Source organism: Callorhinchus milii, unplaced genomic scaffold (genome assembly GCF_018977255.1).
Source record: "Callorhinchus milii isolate IMCB2004 unplaced genomic scaffold, IMCB_Cmil_1.0 Scaffold14, whole genome shotgun sequence".
NCBI classification, from domain to species: Eukaryota; Metazoa; Chordata; class Chondrichthyes; order Chimaeriformes; family Callorhinchidae; genus Callorhinchus; species Callorhinchus milii.
In genome coordinates, this window is record NW_024704755.1 from 11,343,378 (window position 1) to 11,359,569 (window position 16,192).

General features: G+C 37.0%; 1 protein-coding gene across 2 annotated transcripts in view; it reads left to right on the forward strand.

Annotated features, from left to right (window-relative positions):
• The window catches only part of slc12a4 (solute carrier family 12 member 4), a 44,338-nt gene that overhangs the window by 21,660 nt on the left and 6,486 nt on the right, over nucleotides 1–16,192 (forward strand). For both annotated transcript variants that reach the window (XM_042340226.1, XM_042340227.1), the window contains exons 3-19: nucleotides 1,380–1,511; nucleotides 4,575–4,721; nucleotides 5,093–5,147; nucleotides 5,409–5,539; nucleotides 7,282–7,520; nucleotides 7,875–8,089; nucleotides 9,166–9,330; nucleotides 10,014–10,112; nucleotides 10,605–10,662; nucleotides 11,494–11,668; nucleotides 12,017–12,135; nucleotides 12,427–12,525; nucleotides 12,740–12,859; nucleotides 13,880–13,984; nucleotides 14,291–14,459; nucleotides 15,017–15,212; nucleotides 15,723–15,892. In XM_042340226.1, the coding sequence (XP_042196160.1) occupies nucleotides 1,380–1,511; nucleotides 4,575–4,721; nucleotides 5,093–5,147; nucleotides 5,409–5,539; nucleotides 7,282–7,520; nucleotides 7,875–8,089; nucleotides 9,166–9,330; nucleotides 10,014–10,112; nucleotides 10,605–10,662; nucleotides 11,494–11,668; nucleotides 12,017–12,135; nucleotides 12,427–12,525; nucleotides 12,740–12,859; nucleotides 13,880–13,984; nucleotides 14,291–14,459; nucleotides 15,017–15,212; nucleotides 15,723–15,892 (2,394 nt within the window). The remainder of the gene's footprint in view (nucleotides 1–1,379; nucleotides 1,512–4,574; nucleotides 4,722–5,092; nucleotides 5,148–5,408; nucleotides 5,540–7,281; nucleotides 7,521–7,874; nucleotides 8,090–9,165; nucleotides 9,331–10,013; nucleotides 10,113–10,604; nucleotides 10,663–11,493; nucleotides 11,669–12,016; nucleotides 12,136–12,426; nucleotides 12,526–12,739; nucleotides 12,860–13,879; nucleotides 13,985–14,290; nucleotides 14,460–15,016; nucleotides 15,213–15,722; nucleotides 15,893–16,192) is intronic.

The window sequence follows — 16,192 nt, forward strand, 5'->3', positions numbered from 1 at the left end:
CCACAAATTTTTACTTAGAAGCCATTAATTAGAGTATTTATATACTTTTACCAAACGTGTGCCACAAAATATACAATCAATTCACTTTACAGTATATTGTGAAGTGCTTTGAGATGTCTCAAAGACGTGAAAAGGTGCTATATCAATTGCAAGGATTATTATTAAAGCTATGAATGCCTATACCTTATTACATTATGCCAATGTTTTGTCAAACTGTTCTATTCCCGCGTACTACAGAGTCAATCTCCACTGGAACAAGGGAAATATTGTAGTGAAGAATAAAAATTAGATTAGTCATACAAAAATCCCACCCTCTGTACGCTCTGAAGGCATACACTGTAAATAGCTGTTAATTGATGCTGTTCTGTTATTGTGTGTTCAGTCATCTGCTTCTTCTGGGAAAAGAACTGGTCAGCCCAGAGGAGGAGTCTTTATGTGGTTTAGTAAAACTGTAGTCACAAATCTACAATGTTTTTTAAAGGTACTGTGTCCTCTTTTTTTTCTCTCTCTTTCTTGTGTCCTGCCCCATCGTCATACTGCAGTGCATCAAGGACACTTTCATTTGAATAAGGCAGACTTAAAAATCTGAATCAAAATGTTTAAGTTCTTTCAGACACCTCATTTCTGAATAGTAATTGGGAACCTGTTGCAACAATCACAGTCACATATTTGGCTCTAAAACTGCAAAAAATGCACTTATATGTTCATCATTCAGAATGTGTATTAATAGCTAGAAGAATGTTAAATATGCTGAGTATTTTTCACATTTTTTAAGGAAGGGAGGAGAGAGATTGTAAAGTACTCTGGTAGAATGATCCTTGGTCCCATTTATAGTGTTTCTGCTTGCTACGTGACAGTGATGTATTATAGTTCAGAAATTTTAACAATGTTTGTTAGTTGAGATCTTCTTTATTTTCGTTATTGTATAAACAAACAACTTTACTCCTTGCACTACAATACCTTTCGTATTTTGTCACTCACACCCACCCATACCCAGAAAAACATCCTTTTAGTGTAAATCAGTGGTAGCCAATCTTTTTGGTCAGCCAACCAAATACATTTTCCTTTATTGAATTTTTATTAATTTGTGGCCAAGCCATGGGTATTGTGGCTCAGTAGCTACTGGAAATAAGGTATTGTTTTTTGTGCGGACTTGCCTGGGCTGGTGTGTATGTTGGGCAAGCCACTTCTTGATGGACCAAAAGTCCAGCCAAGTCCGTGCCAACCTTGTTTTCAGCAGCTACTGAGCCCTGATACCCATGACCAAAAAGATTGGCCACCACTGCTATCAAGGGTTGTTATTGCACCTGGTGGTTAGATGCCTGTGAATTATTTTCATTGATACATCATTCACACCCCACATTTGTTGTGTTCTGCAGGAGGAACTGGACATTCGACCAAAGGTGTCTTCCCTCCTCAACAGGTTGGCCAATTATACAAACATCACTCAGGGAGCAAAGGAACATGAGGAATCAGAGAGTGGAGACAATGCCAAGAAGAAAGTATTTAAGGTAATTATTATCTGGTTTGAGATGAATTTCTTGTCTAGCTGTTCAACACAGTCCTGCCTCAATACTACATGACAGCCGGTCTGTTTATTGTTATTGAAATTGAATACAGTTTTGACTCTGCGTCTGGCAATGTGATATTGTGACATGAATCATGAATGACAGTCCGATGAATTGTTCGTACTGTTGGCATTTAATTCAGACTACTCAGGGCAATGTACATTATTTAACTGTTCAACTTTACATAAATTTATATTAAATATTTATACTGGCCCTCTATGCATTCTAGGAAAAATATTCAGTGTTTATTCCTCAAAAAATAACAAACTACAATTGTAATAAATTTGACAAAACCGGTAACCTGCAGTCAAGACAGATATGCCTTTTCACTTTGTACCATATTGGTAAATAAGTGAGGACTAGTTTAATATTCTTCAGAATTTTAACTATGAATTTATTGCAATGAAGCATAATTTAAAAAAACTAAATGCTCCTGCATATCTGGTTCATATTATTATATGCAAATCTGTGCATATAAGATGACAACATCTTTTGAATATGTGATCTGTGAGATTTCAAGAAATGACCTTGTGAAGCATCTTAGGTTACTGTCAAAATGGAAGGTTGATCAACTCCTGAGTATTTCTAGGGTAACTACTACTCAGCTGTTTTGGGAATGGGCCAATGCCTGGCCAATTGCTTCTTCAACAGAGTAGGAATGGCAAACTTCTGTAGTGTGTAGTGATGAGTTGATCAAATAAATATTGCATGTGGGACTTGAACCTCCAGCTAAAACTATGTGAAACAATGTCCCAAAGTACTTGACTACATCCTCAGAGCGATTTGTTGTTCCTTTGGATATGATGTGTTTACAGCCACAGATGGAAGTATTGTGCACAAAATGTAATTGCAAAACTTAAAATCAAAATGAATAATTGGCCACACAGCAAGCATTGGTTTTGTCCTGTTCCTTTGTTTGGCGCAAAAGGTGGTATGGCTATGGCAAAATGAGTGATCCCCTTTTTTAATAGGATTAACGTTCAGTTTAGCATTGCCTGCAATGCCTTTGGCAATGTCTGCCCTTAATGGGATTTCCCACAATGCCGAACATAATTTTTATGCATAGAAATCTTAAGAAAAAGGAAAAATAGGGTGATGGTTGGGATGATTATCAATCAGACCCCGGTTGCATGGCATAAAAGTAGCTTACTAACATTGAATACTTCGAGTATTAATCCTTTTAGTCTTCTATCCTTTCCCCACATATATTCAGTTGGGCATTACAAAGTTGGAAGCCAATAATTCGTAACAGGAAATAGAGCTAAATAAGGAGCGTTCATTTATCATAATTTATATTGTGATGACAAGCCAACTGCACAATAAGTACAGTTCTTGCGTAATGTTAACTGGAAGGGTCAATGACTGATAGTACCTTACCCGCTAATTTCTTTCCTCGTTTTCTAGCGGATCAAAAATTGTGGTCTAACTTCTATGCGCTTCATGCTGAATTCTGATAAAGTTCCTTGTTACACAGTTAGCAGAAATGGCGAGTGTTATTTAGGTTGACTAGCAAATCCTTGAATTTGAATAGAACTAATTGTAAGCTTGTACTAGTTTGTGAAAGATTTCTTTTGCAATACTCACTATAAAAATATTTTAGTTTTATTTTGATTCTACTTTATAGAGTTGGAAAGTTTCCATTCAGCTCTGCTTTTCCAGAGAAGTTTAACAAGTACAATCAAAGAAATATGCACTAGCTCATTTTCACATGCAGTAAGCATACTGAACTGGATAAGTAAACCTGAAGTAGGCTGAATGTCTACTCTAGGATCACAAGGCATTAATCCAATCGAGGGGCTCAAATGGGGTCTAAACCACAGCATTCAACTCCAGCTTTTTTTTTCCGACGTGTGAAATTTAAGATTGGATTGCGGCCAGTATTCACCTGACAAACGTCCAGTATGTTTTTGGAAGCACTGTGGCTGTTTTTAATGTCACTGATTAGAGCTGTGATATATGACAGATTAGTTTGGATTCTGAATTTACCATCTTTCATATAATATGCTGTACCTGTAAAGGGTTTGCCATTGATATGAAGTTATTTAACTTTGTCAACTTTTAATATCAGACACCTATTTATATATTGCAGCCTTGCAGGCATTTTCTCAAATAACAGTGATGGGATATTTGGCTTTCAGTGATTTAGTAAACAAAGGGAGATTGACCTTCAAAATTTGATCTTTGCACATGTACTGATATTGATCAGAAATAAAATGTAAATATAGCCCTACAGGAAATTAGGTATCCTGATGTGCAATAAATATGATTGTGTGTGACTATGATTGTTGATTATCGGTTGTAAGGTTCTGCATGGTTTTTTTGGGCCTGTATATTAATTATTCTAAGGTACATGGAGCTTTCAAAAGTACAAAGAAATAATTAGTATAAATTAAAAAGAATATTAATGTTGCTTTCAGTTTTAAATTGAGGGGAAAATTCCACATGTCTTCCTGTTACAATGATACAAAAGAGAACGTGATTACGATAAGATGAAGATTTCAAAGATCATGATTCCAAAGATCCATCCTTCTGTCAAGGTTATAAATTGCCTCTGGCCGTTTAACATAGTATTTTTGGCAACTGTCATTTAAATCCAGTTTGCCTTGATTATTTCCCTCAAAATGGGTGCTGAATGATCCAGTAATAACTTGTTACTGCTTTCTGCTGCTTGAAGGCATAGACGCCATGCTGTTAACTGCTGATCCATAACACATCCATTTTGGACGGGGTAGTTTCAGTTGAGGGTGATTTAAATAATGGAATCCAATGGCATTTGCTATAAACAAGGAAATTACTTTTTGGAAAGTTTAACTTAGTATTTCTGATTTATATCTCACATTTTACAAACGATTTTTCATTCATTTTGCTTTTTGTTTGAATTCCATTGGTCAAAAGAACAGCATCTGTAGGAGATGCATGATGAATGTGAAAATTGCTATATAAGATAAAACCAAGCTTTAATCTGCAAATTACCTTAATAGTTTTTAATTTTATTTTCCTATTTAGTCTCCCAGTATGGGAACCCTGATGGGAGTTTACCTACCCTGCCTACAAAATATTTTTGGAGTGATTCTTTTTCTCCGACTGACATGGCTTGTAGGAGCGGCAGGAGTCTTGCAGTCTTTCTGTATTGTCTTCATGTGCTGCTGCTGTGTAAGTACCCAAAATGTTACTGGACTAGCTTTGCTAAATGTATAGACTGAATGTTTGTCCATTTAATCTAAAAATAAGTTATGCATGTGTAGTAATATTTGCGCTATCCAACAAAGAACAAGAATTCAGTTTCAAAGGTGGATTACTAGGATATATATTTCATATTCCAAAATGCCATATTCTGGGGGAAATATTCACCAGGAGGCTTCAAATGCTTCAAAGCAATTGTTCGTTTAAGATTGATATCAATGAGTGCTATTGCAACATTCAGAATAGCAACCAAGCTTTTTTCTGCAATTTATTTTAGGAGAATGATTTGTACAGCATGTTCACAAAGACTTGGCTTGCTTTCTTGATATTGTGTTTTTCAGACCATGCTAACAGCTATATCAATGAGTGCTATCGCAACAAATGGAGTGGTACCAGGTAATGAACATCTTATGAACAAAATTTCCAAATCATTGGCTGCCAGTTTTATCCATATACCTGCTGAATGTTTTGAGGCAATGCCTTGCAGTTGCATTGAAACTATTTTAACGGGTTGTCTTTCTAAGGTTGGATGCTGGGAGACAGTTGCTATAAAAAAATCCAACTCCACAGGCTGGAATCCACCTTTAGAATTCCTTTGTCTCATGATGTATTTACTTTTCTAATCAAACTGTTTGTCTTGGCCATTTTGTTTTGCAGCTGGAGGCTCTTATTTCATGATTTCAAGGTCACTTGGTCCTGAATTCGGTGGTGCGGTTGGTCTGTGCTTTTATCTTGGAACTACTTTTGCAGGAGCCATGTATATACTTGGTGCCATTGAAATCTTATTGGTAAGTTGATGCAAAGTAACTCTTCCTTTGAATTTCCTTTTTTTTCATTGTGTGCACATACCCTTGTTCCAATATTCCTTACATTTATCTACGTTAAAATTCATCTACCACTAATTACATTATTGCATTTGGTCCAGATGTTCCTGAATTATTATTTTTCTTCCTCAAAGGCAAATCATATATTATTATAAGAAGTGGTCCCCACCAATCATTTTTAAGAATACATTGAACCTGTTATTAAAATGGTGGCCCATAAAATGCAACTCCACATTATACATGATGTGCTATAAAAGTGGTACACATGAAGTGTAAGCGGATCTGCATTATATATCAAAATGTGTTTTAATGGGGTCTGATTTTAATGTGAACAAAAGAAGACCAATTCCTGTTTTGACTGGAGGTTACACTCTGAGCTTGATTATACAGCATGGTTATTTCTTGTGGATTGAATCTTTTAAAGTTTAAAGGAAACCTCGGCATGTGTCACTGTTACCCACTCTGAAACCGCGTCAATTTTTGGCTGATCATAGAACAGTAGAGATGTTCTGCATGTTAATACATGTACACTGACCTAACCTGAATGAAGGAGGAAAGTACTGGAAGGGTCTGTTATGGTAAGAATTAAGATTGCATGTCTCAGCAGGACAGTCATTTATGCAGCAGGGAAAAAGAGCAGATGTCGAAAAAGATTAGGAAGTTATAGCTTAAATCACTCAAGGCAATGAAAACTCCTCCACAGCATAAAGACTTTCATTTAAAAAACAAAAAGCTAGAGTGGTGATATCCTGATTTTAATGATTAACTTGCAATCCTCTCTACCTCTGCTTCTTGGCACAGGAATGACGTTTGATGTGCTGTCAAGTTATTAGATAAATTGACTGAGGCACTCGCCTCAAAGTATTGTTTTCAAAACAGTCTTGCACACTGGCCTTTAAATGGGCCCCGACTACAAGTAACTTTCTCAGGGCATAGCCTGAACAGCTCGAAGCTGCGACTGCAGACAATTTTAAACCTTTGTTAGGCAAATTGGCTCAACACAACAGGGACTTTGAACATCCTGTCTCTATCCCTGTGGGCTACTGCTGAAATAATCAGGTGTTGATTGTACACACAGTGGATTTTCAACATTTCTATTTTTATTTCAGTTCTTAGCAAAATTCTTCCTGATTTTTACTGTGTACATTTTTTTCTGCCTTTGGGTTTACAAAGCAGCATATGATACAAGTGTGAATAAAAATATTAATTGGGGAATGCTGTACTTACAATATTTGAAACATTTACATTAACCTCTTGGAATGCATTGTAATTCACTTTTAAGAGGTAAAGCTGTAGGACAATATTCTCCTATGAGTAAAATGAGATTTTTGGTTTAAGTGTAAAGAGAAAAAATACAGTCAAACCTGTTCAACAGAGCTTTTTTAAAAAAAGAGTGGCAACTGGTTGGATTAGACAGTTGGTTGCTGCATAGGGGTGGTATATTATAGAAAATCGGTCAGTACTGTTCCAGAGCGATTGTTGACAGCAGGTGGTTGCTTTAACAGATTTGATTATTGAAGGAGAATAATTTGTTGAGCTGTTAATGACACATTACTTGCTTTTCTTTTAAGCTGCAGTTACTAGTTACAAATAATGCATGTTCCCCTTTGCAGCGTGAACATTTCAAATGGTTATATATTTGTGCTTTTTGATTTTGTTCCTATTTGGTATAATTTCTAATGGATCCTAATTCCCTTTACTTTCAGACCTACATTGTCCCTGCAGCAGCGGTATTCAAACCTGTTGACTCAAATGAGTCTGGTGCTATGCTGAACAACATGAGACTCTATGGGACAATTTTCCTTGCTTTTATGGGCTTAGTTGTCTTCATAGGAGTCCGATATGTTAATAAATTTGCCTCCTTATTTTTGGTCTGTGTGATAATATCCATCTTGTCCATTTATGTGGGTGTCATTAAAACAGCAGTCCATCCTCCAGAATTTAAGTAAGTGATATCTTTGCTGTGTTAGCCATTGCTTCTGTGTTTTTTTAAAAAAGACTACAATTTGTAACAGTTAAATTGTTGGAAAAATAGCTAGTGTTTGAGTAAGGCTTCCCTTATTATTCCAAAAACCTTAATATAAGCAACAGTATGCAACATCACTCATAATGTGCCCAATCTATTGTTACAAGCTCTGTAGAAAGAAAATGTATGGTTATGTGTTACTAATGGAAAAGTAAGACATTTGTTAGCATTCTCTTGATTGCTGGTAGTATTTCTACATACTGCTGTCAGCCAGAGCACTTATAGAGAAAATGGTTTTCGACATAACAATACCCATTCATGTTTATTTCTTAGAATTTGTATGTTAGGAAATCGAACACTTTCCAGAGGTTTGTTTGATGTTTGTGCCAAGACCACTATTGAAAACAATGAAACCGTGGCAACCCAGCTGTGGGAATTTTTCTGCAACAGTAAAAATCTAACCACGGATGATTGTGACGAGTATTTTGTTCACAATAATGTGTCTGAAATCCAAGGGATTCCTGGTGTGGCAAGTGGCATTATATACGGTTTGTACAAAATGCATATTATTTTGTTGTTTTTATTACTAATGTGATTTGTTTAAGTGTTATTGAATTACATAGCTTGCTGGGTTCTATATTGGATTCAGCAATAGAAAACTGCATGCACATTTACTTTTCTATTTAACAAAAGTTTGTAGTTTCCCAATTCCTGTTCTGAATTGGTTTGAATACAAATGTTCAATCATTGGTGGCCATCTTCATGTTTACTAAATGTGCAAGTTTCAGCATACTGGATGGTTAAAGGACCAGACGTATTTGGGGAAACTCCATCTAGTTCCTGGATGGCTAACGTACATAGTCCATGTACTCTTCGTACTTAATTGGCCCAAAAATAAAATTTGAGCATTGAGTGGGATGTTCTTATCTGAACTGATGTGCACTTTACAAGAAGCTGATCTGTCAGATGTATGTGCCGTTGAAAATGCCTTTCATTTACACATAACTCTTGTGAGAAGGAGATTGCACCAGAATGTTCATTTTTCACTTGTTCTTAGCAGCCATCCAAGTATTCACAGATGTTGTGTTGAAGTGCCAAATAATAATAATAAAATAATAATCCTTGCATTTGATATAGTGCTTTTCACGTCTTCTAGATGTCTCAAAGCGCTTCACAGAATATGCTGTAAAGTGAATTGACCATATATTTGTGGGCGAAACACGGCAGCCAATTGCGCACAGCAGTGTCTGACAAACAGTCGTGGATTAAAAATGATCAATTTATTATTGTTACAAATAAGAACTCGAGTTGAATTCTTTGTATCAACTGATATTTTTTATTGTGTTTCCACTTGCGAATTTTTCAGTTTTGAAAGATGGAGGGAAATTTGAGAAAATGGTTGGTGAGGAGTACCATTTTAGGATTACTAGTGGGTTTTCAGTCGTTGATATTAGGGTATCGGTCAAAGAGTTTCAGATTTGCACATTTTAATAACTTTAGCAGCTTTGACACTTAGATCATATTCATCCTTCCTAACTATGGGTGTTTGTTTGGATTATTTTCTTGGAAACTTGCCAAAATGGAAGTTGTTTATTAAACCAAAGCTTGTTCAATTTTGTTGCAGAAAACCTGTGGAGCAGGTACATGACCAAGGGGGAGATACTCGAAAAGCAAACGTTGCAATCGGTTGAAACTTCTGGGCCAAAAAAGTATATACCCATCTATGTTCTTGCAGACATAACCACTACTTTTACCATGCTGGTTGGCATCTTCTTTCCTTCAGTAACTGGTGAGAACACTTTGAATATTCATTGATACATGAGAAAAAACATTTTCACTCTGTTGCTATAAATAGCATTTCTGCTATACTCTTCCTCTCCCCTCCCTTCCAGTTCAACATTTTGTTTGGCACCTCGTTTAGGCTATTTTTCCCCCACTCCCATTGACATGTGCCAAATATTATTAGGCAGGCAACCAACCTGCTCCAAGACACTGCTTAGAATTGGTTGTTGGAATAAGTGAAGCTTAATATAATTTTCCCATTATTTTTGCCTTCTGTAGGGAAGTTTCTAACATTTATTTATTTTGGTTCAGGTTCTCTTTGTTGCTTTGCATTTTTTAAACTTGCATTTTTAAATTTTTATTTGTCCATCCCAGTTTGTGCCTTGGTTTTATTTAAACTGTGGTATTATAATAGCATTGATTTACTGCTTCTTGGAATAAAGTACCTTTGATCTTTTGGTAGAGAAAAGGCAATGGTCCTTATCATAAGCTTTATTTGGAAATGTGTTTACAATTTTCCATTTTCATTTCTTTATACTGTAGGCTTTCAATTGTACTCATTCTTGTGTTTACTGAATATTTTTAGAAAAAAGAGGGAAAGCAATTAGTTAATAAAATTAAAATACAGCATTAGTTAAATAGTTAGTCTCTTATTGATGTTTTTAATGTTCTTTGCTTTTTACCTTCCAGGTATCATGGCTGGTTCAAATCGATCTGGAGACCTGAAGGATGCACAAAAGTCGATTCCTGTTGGTACAATATTGGCTATTGCTACAACTTCACTAGTTTGTATCCTTTTTACACTTCAGAAAGTGGTTAGTTATTGATCATTCAAAGTTGAAACCAGAATGAGTAAGCTAACTGCTCCAATGGCCAGATGTTGTGATTCCCAACCAGAAGGTTCACAAGTTTGAGTCAGTCTCTTGCTTGTTCTGCTGTATGTCTTGCTAATTATCAGCCTTCCACTAGATGGCATCAAGTGAACAGAGTACTGTGTCTGAAAGGAGAAAGCAAGGCAGACCAGTGTTGAACATGGGTTCCAACTCTTATCAATTAGCAAAAGTTGTATACTGACTCACGCTGAATGTAAACGGTTGATTCCAGTGAAACCCAATTTCCCTCTTCCACCAATATATAATCATTGAACTTTGGTTCATCCCTTGGTGTCCAGTGAAGATACCATAGACGGTAATCGAGGAAAGGGGACCGATATGAAATAATTTTATCCTGTCAAAGTAATTTATTGAACTGACTTTTACTTTGCTTTAACTGAAACTCCAGACCTGAGTAGTGTGGTGTTATTTGGCGCCTGTGTCGAAGGTGTTGTCCTTCGCGATAAGTAAGTATTGCATTATTTTTAATAACCTGAAGCGCTTTATTTAAATTGCCCAGTTGCAAAATATTCTGCATAATATTTTTCAATTCCATTATGTGTGCAATTGGCTACCGCATTTCACCCACAAAATATACAATCAATACACTTTACAGTATAACCTGTGAAGCGCTTTGAGACGTCTCGAAGACTTGATAAAGTGCTATATCAAATGCAAGGATTATTATTATAAAAATGTTAATTAAAGCATGTCTATTTGGTCAATGGTGTTTTGCTCCACATCCCCCGCCCCAACCGCCCTACCATCGGTGGCCGGGCCTTCAGCCTCTCAGCCCCTAGGCTCTGGAACTCCATCCCCCAGTGCCTTCACCTTGTTTCCTCCCTTTCCTCCTTCCAAGGTCGGTCTCAAGACCTTTCTCTTTGACCGTGCCTTCAGCTCCCCTCTCGTTCGCTCCCTCCCTTCGCCCCACCCTGACCATTTCCCCCCTGCTCGGGTCCTGACTCAACTGTCCAGCGCCTTGGGACGTCCTCAGGACGTGAAAGGCGCTCTAAATGAAATCTTGTTGTTGTTGTCAAAGCTATACTAAGATCCAAATATAATATCTATTATTTTTAAATAGAACACCTAGATTAATCAGGCCTTCTTCTCTTCCACAAACTCATGGGGACTCCCCTTTAAGCTACTGTATCAGATTGGGTGCAACCTTCAGATGTCCTATCTATGATTGTCCACCTATCAGATTCTTTCTATGATTTGTTTCTTTGATGCTTTATTGTCATAGAGATCTGCTAGTTGTGTTATCTAGAATTTGATGGTGTTTTTTTTTCTTTCTCTAGATACGGTGATGCTGTTAATAAGAATTTAGTTGTGGGAACTCTAGCTTGGCCTTCTCCCTGGGTTATTGTGGTTGGTTCCTTTTTCTCTACATGTGGAGCCGGTTTACAAAGCTTAACTGGGGCTCCCCGATTGCTACAAGCAATTGCTAAGGACAATATCATTCCTTTCTTACGGGTCAGTACAAACTTAATTGCTTTGTTAAACACCCCTATTGTTGTTCATCTAAATGTGATCATCAACAACAAGATTACATTTGTGTAGCGCCTTTCACGTCGGGAGGATGTCCCAAGGCACTGGACAGAGTACAGCATTTCAGACCCGGGTTGGGGGGGGAAAGGGGGGTGCTGATGGCATAGTCAAAGAGGAGGGTCTTGAGATGGGACTTGAAAGAGGCTAAGGAAGGGGCGAGTAAAGATGAATTAACAATTAAATATTTATTTCACATTTACAGCATTAGGAAGTACAGATTTTTTTGATCTTTTAAGATCCTGACTGTATTTTGAAATGCAAATCTATGTGTAGGTGTTTGGACATGGAAAAGCAAATGGTGAACCAACTTGGGCTCTTCTTCTGACGGCTATAATAGCTGAACTCGGAATACTGATCGCCTCACTTGATATGGTGGCTCCCATTCTCTCAATGTAAGTAGACGTTTTTGTAACGATTTTTTAAATTAAAAAAATTGAGTGGATCATATTTTTAATTCATGATTTAAAAAAAATCTTTTTAAAAGAATAATCAATTAGAATACAACTCCAAATTTCGTTCAGTGAGATACAAATCCTAACTATGTTCCATGGATTATGCGTATCATGTGGATTAATAAAGATCCAGACTGTAGGTATATCTTTGTGCATTATCCTTAGTATCTATCTTAAGCTATTATGTAATGATGAAATCTGCTGGATACATTTGCCATTCATATTTTACAGGTTTTTCTTAATGTGCTATTTGTTTGTTAACCTGGCTTGTGCAGTACAAACACTTCTGCGAACTCCCAACTGGCGTCCCAGATTTAAATACTACCATTGGTAAGTGCCTGTATATAAAGGGCTTGATGACTTGTCTAATTGTCCTAATATTTCATTTTAAAATTGTGCAACAAATTAGAAGATTATTAAGCTTGTTCCGATTTTGAATGTTTAAATGGAAGCAATTTAAAATTTTGATGTTGTACCTAAGAGGCTTCAAATTCAGAAATGTGTAAAACAAAATTATTTTATTTATTTTTTTTACTTTCTGTAGGGCTTTATCATTTTTAGGCATGAGCACATGCCTTGCTCTAATGTTCATTTCTTCATGGTATTACGCTCTTGTCGCTATGCTTATCGCAGGCATGATTTACAAGTATATTGAGTACCAAGGGTAAGTTTAAAAAAAAGTTAATTTTTTTTGCAGATTACAGTTTTGTTTTCATGACTAATGTTTGACCCAGTTAAAATATGTTTTTTTCCTTTCTCTGAAAATAACTGATTCATGATACCTTGCTCAAATTTGTTAAACAGCTGGTTTCTGAGCAACTAGCTGTTTTTAAAGATGCTGAACAAAGAAGTGATTAAGGAATCTCATGTATCTTAACTTTTAAACACATAAGGAGCATGTTAGATTTACTGAATAGGGTTTTATCTGGAACTCCATCCCACAGTCCCTCCGTCTCGCTCGCCACTTTCAAGACCCACCTCAAGACCCTCCTCTTCAACCGTGCTTTCGATCTCCCTGCTTCACCCCCCCTGCCCTCCACCCTCTCCCACCCCAACCCCCAGCTTGGTCCATAACTGTGTCTGTCCAGCGCCTTGGGACGTCTTCCCAACATGAAAGGCTCTATACAAATGTAATTTTGTTGTTCTTTTATGTTCCTATTAGCACTTGATTTTGTTTACCCTGGTATTTGTTCTAAAATACATCAGGATTGTCATCTCGCATAATCGGGATTAGTAGCAAACTGGGAGAAAAGTACAAGCAAATAGCGCAGCATTAGATCTATTGCATAAATGAGCACTGACTTTGTACAAAGAGTTCAACCATCTTAATTGGCAGTATTCATTTGATTTTAATTATAGCAGAGAATTCTGTGCCATGGTTTTATTTGGGAAATTTGGCAGTTGCTTTGTTCTCTAACAAAGTGAAAACTAGCAAGTAGGTTCTCGTAGTGAGATGCCCTCATTGATGAGCTTGGGATTTTGTTCCCCATTGCTTTCAAGTGTGGAAAAGCACTGTAAAAGTAGCTTAAATATTGTGTTACACTCAATGCTACAAGGCGAGGTTAAACTATATTGAAACTGCTGTCATCATTAATAAATTTCCAATCGCTCCTGCCTTGACAATTATTTCAATAATGCTGATCAATATGATATTAACAGGCTTAATTTTGTCTGATTTCTGCAGTGCAGAAAAAGAGTGGGGTGATGGTATTCGGGGTCTGTCTCTGAGCGCAGCTCGTTATGCTTTGCTGAGGCTGGAAGAAGGTCCTCCTCATACTAAGAACTGGAGGTAAGTTTAGAGTTGATTTGGAGATTATATCTATGTTATTATTCAGGGTTTGCAGTAACATACTCAAATCTAATATGTTGATCAGTTCTTCATTTCTTTCATATTTCCTACCTGAAGGAGGTTTTCTTCTAGTCCAATCATCCATTAGAAGTGTTCTAAATATTGTAGTCCACTCCTTTGTATTGATAGACAGACATTGTATGTAATGGATCTTTTTCAGAGTGCACATTACCCCAAATGGTGCACTCTTGGGAAAAAAAAAGTTGTTGAATTATTGCACTAAATTGTGAATGCTTTTTTCCCTAGGCCTCAGTTGCTGGTACTGCTGAAACTAGATGAAGATTTACATGTGAAACATCCCAGATTGCTAACATTTGCATCTCAGCTAAAAGCTGGCAAAGGTTTAACTATCGTTGGCTCAGTCATTCAAGGGAATTTTCTAGAAAACTACGGAGAAGCACAAGCCGCTGAACAAGTATGGCTTAAATGTTACATTTTTTTGAGATGAGGTGCCTTCTCATCCTCATTAAGGTTAAGGCAGTGAGTATTGGGGAATGGAATACATTACCATTATTGTCACCTGGCCTAGAATTTAGACTTAACTGCAGCTGTGGCATCTTATTTTATTTGTCACTTAACACTGAGTTCAGATACAAAATGAATTTGACATCAACAAAATCTACTTGTACAGTTTTACCAAAAGTGAATGGAGAGTGCTCAAACCTGTGCTTGTCAGAAGGCTAATAACCAACTAATAACTATCCTGATTGGGGAGGGAGGGGAAGGGAGAGAGAGGAAAAAGTAAGTGGGGGGTCTCTTTGGGGCTGGTGATGCACCGAACAATGGAAGATTGGAATTGAGTTGATTTCTCCGTTGCAGTCTCATAGCCTTTTGCCTGAGCCAGTCAGGTCTGTCGTATTATTGACAGCACTTGGAGAAACAAACCAGTCACTGGAGGCTGGAATTCTTCCCACTTGAATTATGTATAGTTTGATTATTGTTACATGTATAATTTTCTTTTCTTCATTCTAGACAATTAAAAGCATGATGGCCATAGAGAAGGTGAAAGGGTTTACTCAATTGGTGGTTTCTTCCAAGGTTCGAGAAGGCATTGCACATTTAATTCAATCTTGTGGACTTGGTGGAATGAAACACAATTCAGTAGTTATGGGTTGGCCTTATGGCTGGAGACAGAGTGAGGATCCCAGAGCCTGGAAAACTTTCATTGGTAAGATTTACTCAAGAGTGGAATTTTTTTTAAAATAAACTGAATACTGACCGTATGATTACAATATCACAATCTCTATGTGAATGCCATCATGCACCTGTGGTTGCTACTTTCTCAACAGCTCAACTGTTTATTTCCCAGAGAGGTTGAGGCAATGCTGTTATTTGGCAGGTTTGCTCATCAATTTTTTTTGTAGGCTGATAGCAAGTCAGTGCACGGCATATTTAATCACAGATCTATTAAATCTATAATGTTCTTGGTGTACTGACTGTAGATAACTTGCAGGTTTTGTGATTTACAATTAACCACAGTGTCTATAAATCAATGGTTTTCAATGTTTACTTACTGAAAGTCTTGGTGATTGCAACAAAGCTAATTTGTGAATAGCACAATTGTATTTCTTCCACCCCAGATTCAAGTTTTCAGCAGTTAGCTTATTTGATTCATATTCCAGTGTGTCTTGTTAGTAAGAAAATGCCACTCCCAAAATAACACTGATCCTATTTCCAGACACTGTAAGAGTCACCACAGCTGGTCACCTTGCTCTGTTGGTGCCCAAGAACGTCTCCCTCTATCCAAGTAATCATGAACGCTTTACTGAGGGCCGCATTGATGTTTGGTGGATTGTGCACGATGGGGGCATGTTGATGCTGCTCCCTTTCCTCCTCCGACAACACAAGGTACAAACTAAGTAACGTGAACTGTAGTAGTTTTGAAATTTTTTTTCAGTGTTAGAAATTTCAAATATACATGGCAATGTCCCATCTGTAATAGCTGGAATTTATTGCTGGGTGTCCAATTTTGATAGTTTGCAGTTAACAGTCACGCTTCATATTTAATTCATGATGAAAACTAAAAAATTGTAATTGTTTAAATCAGAAGACTGGTTCGGTTGGGGAAGGTACAATGAATGACTGTGCCTCCCATTTCTTTTAAATGGCACTGGTAGCACAAATTTGCAACTCTTGGTTGAGAGAACT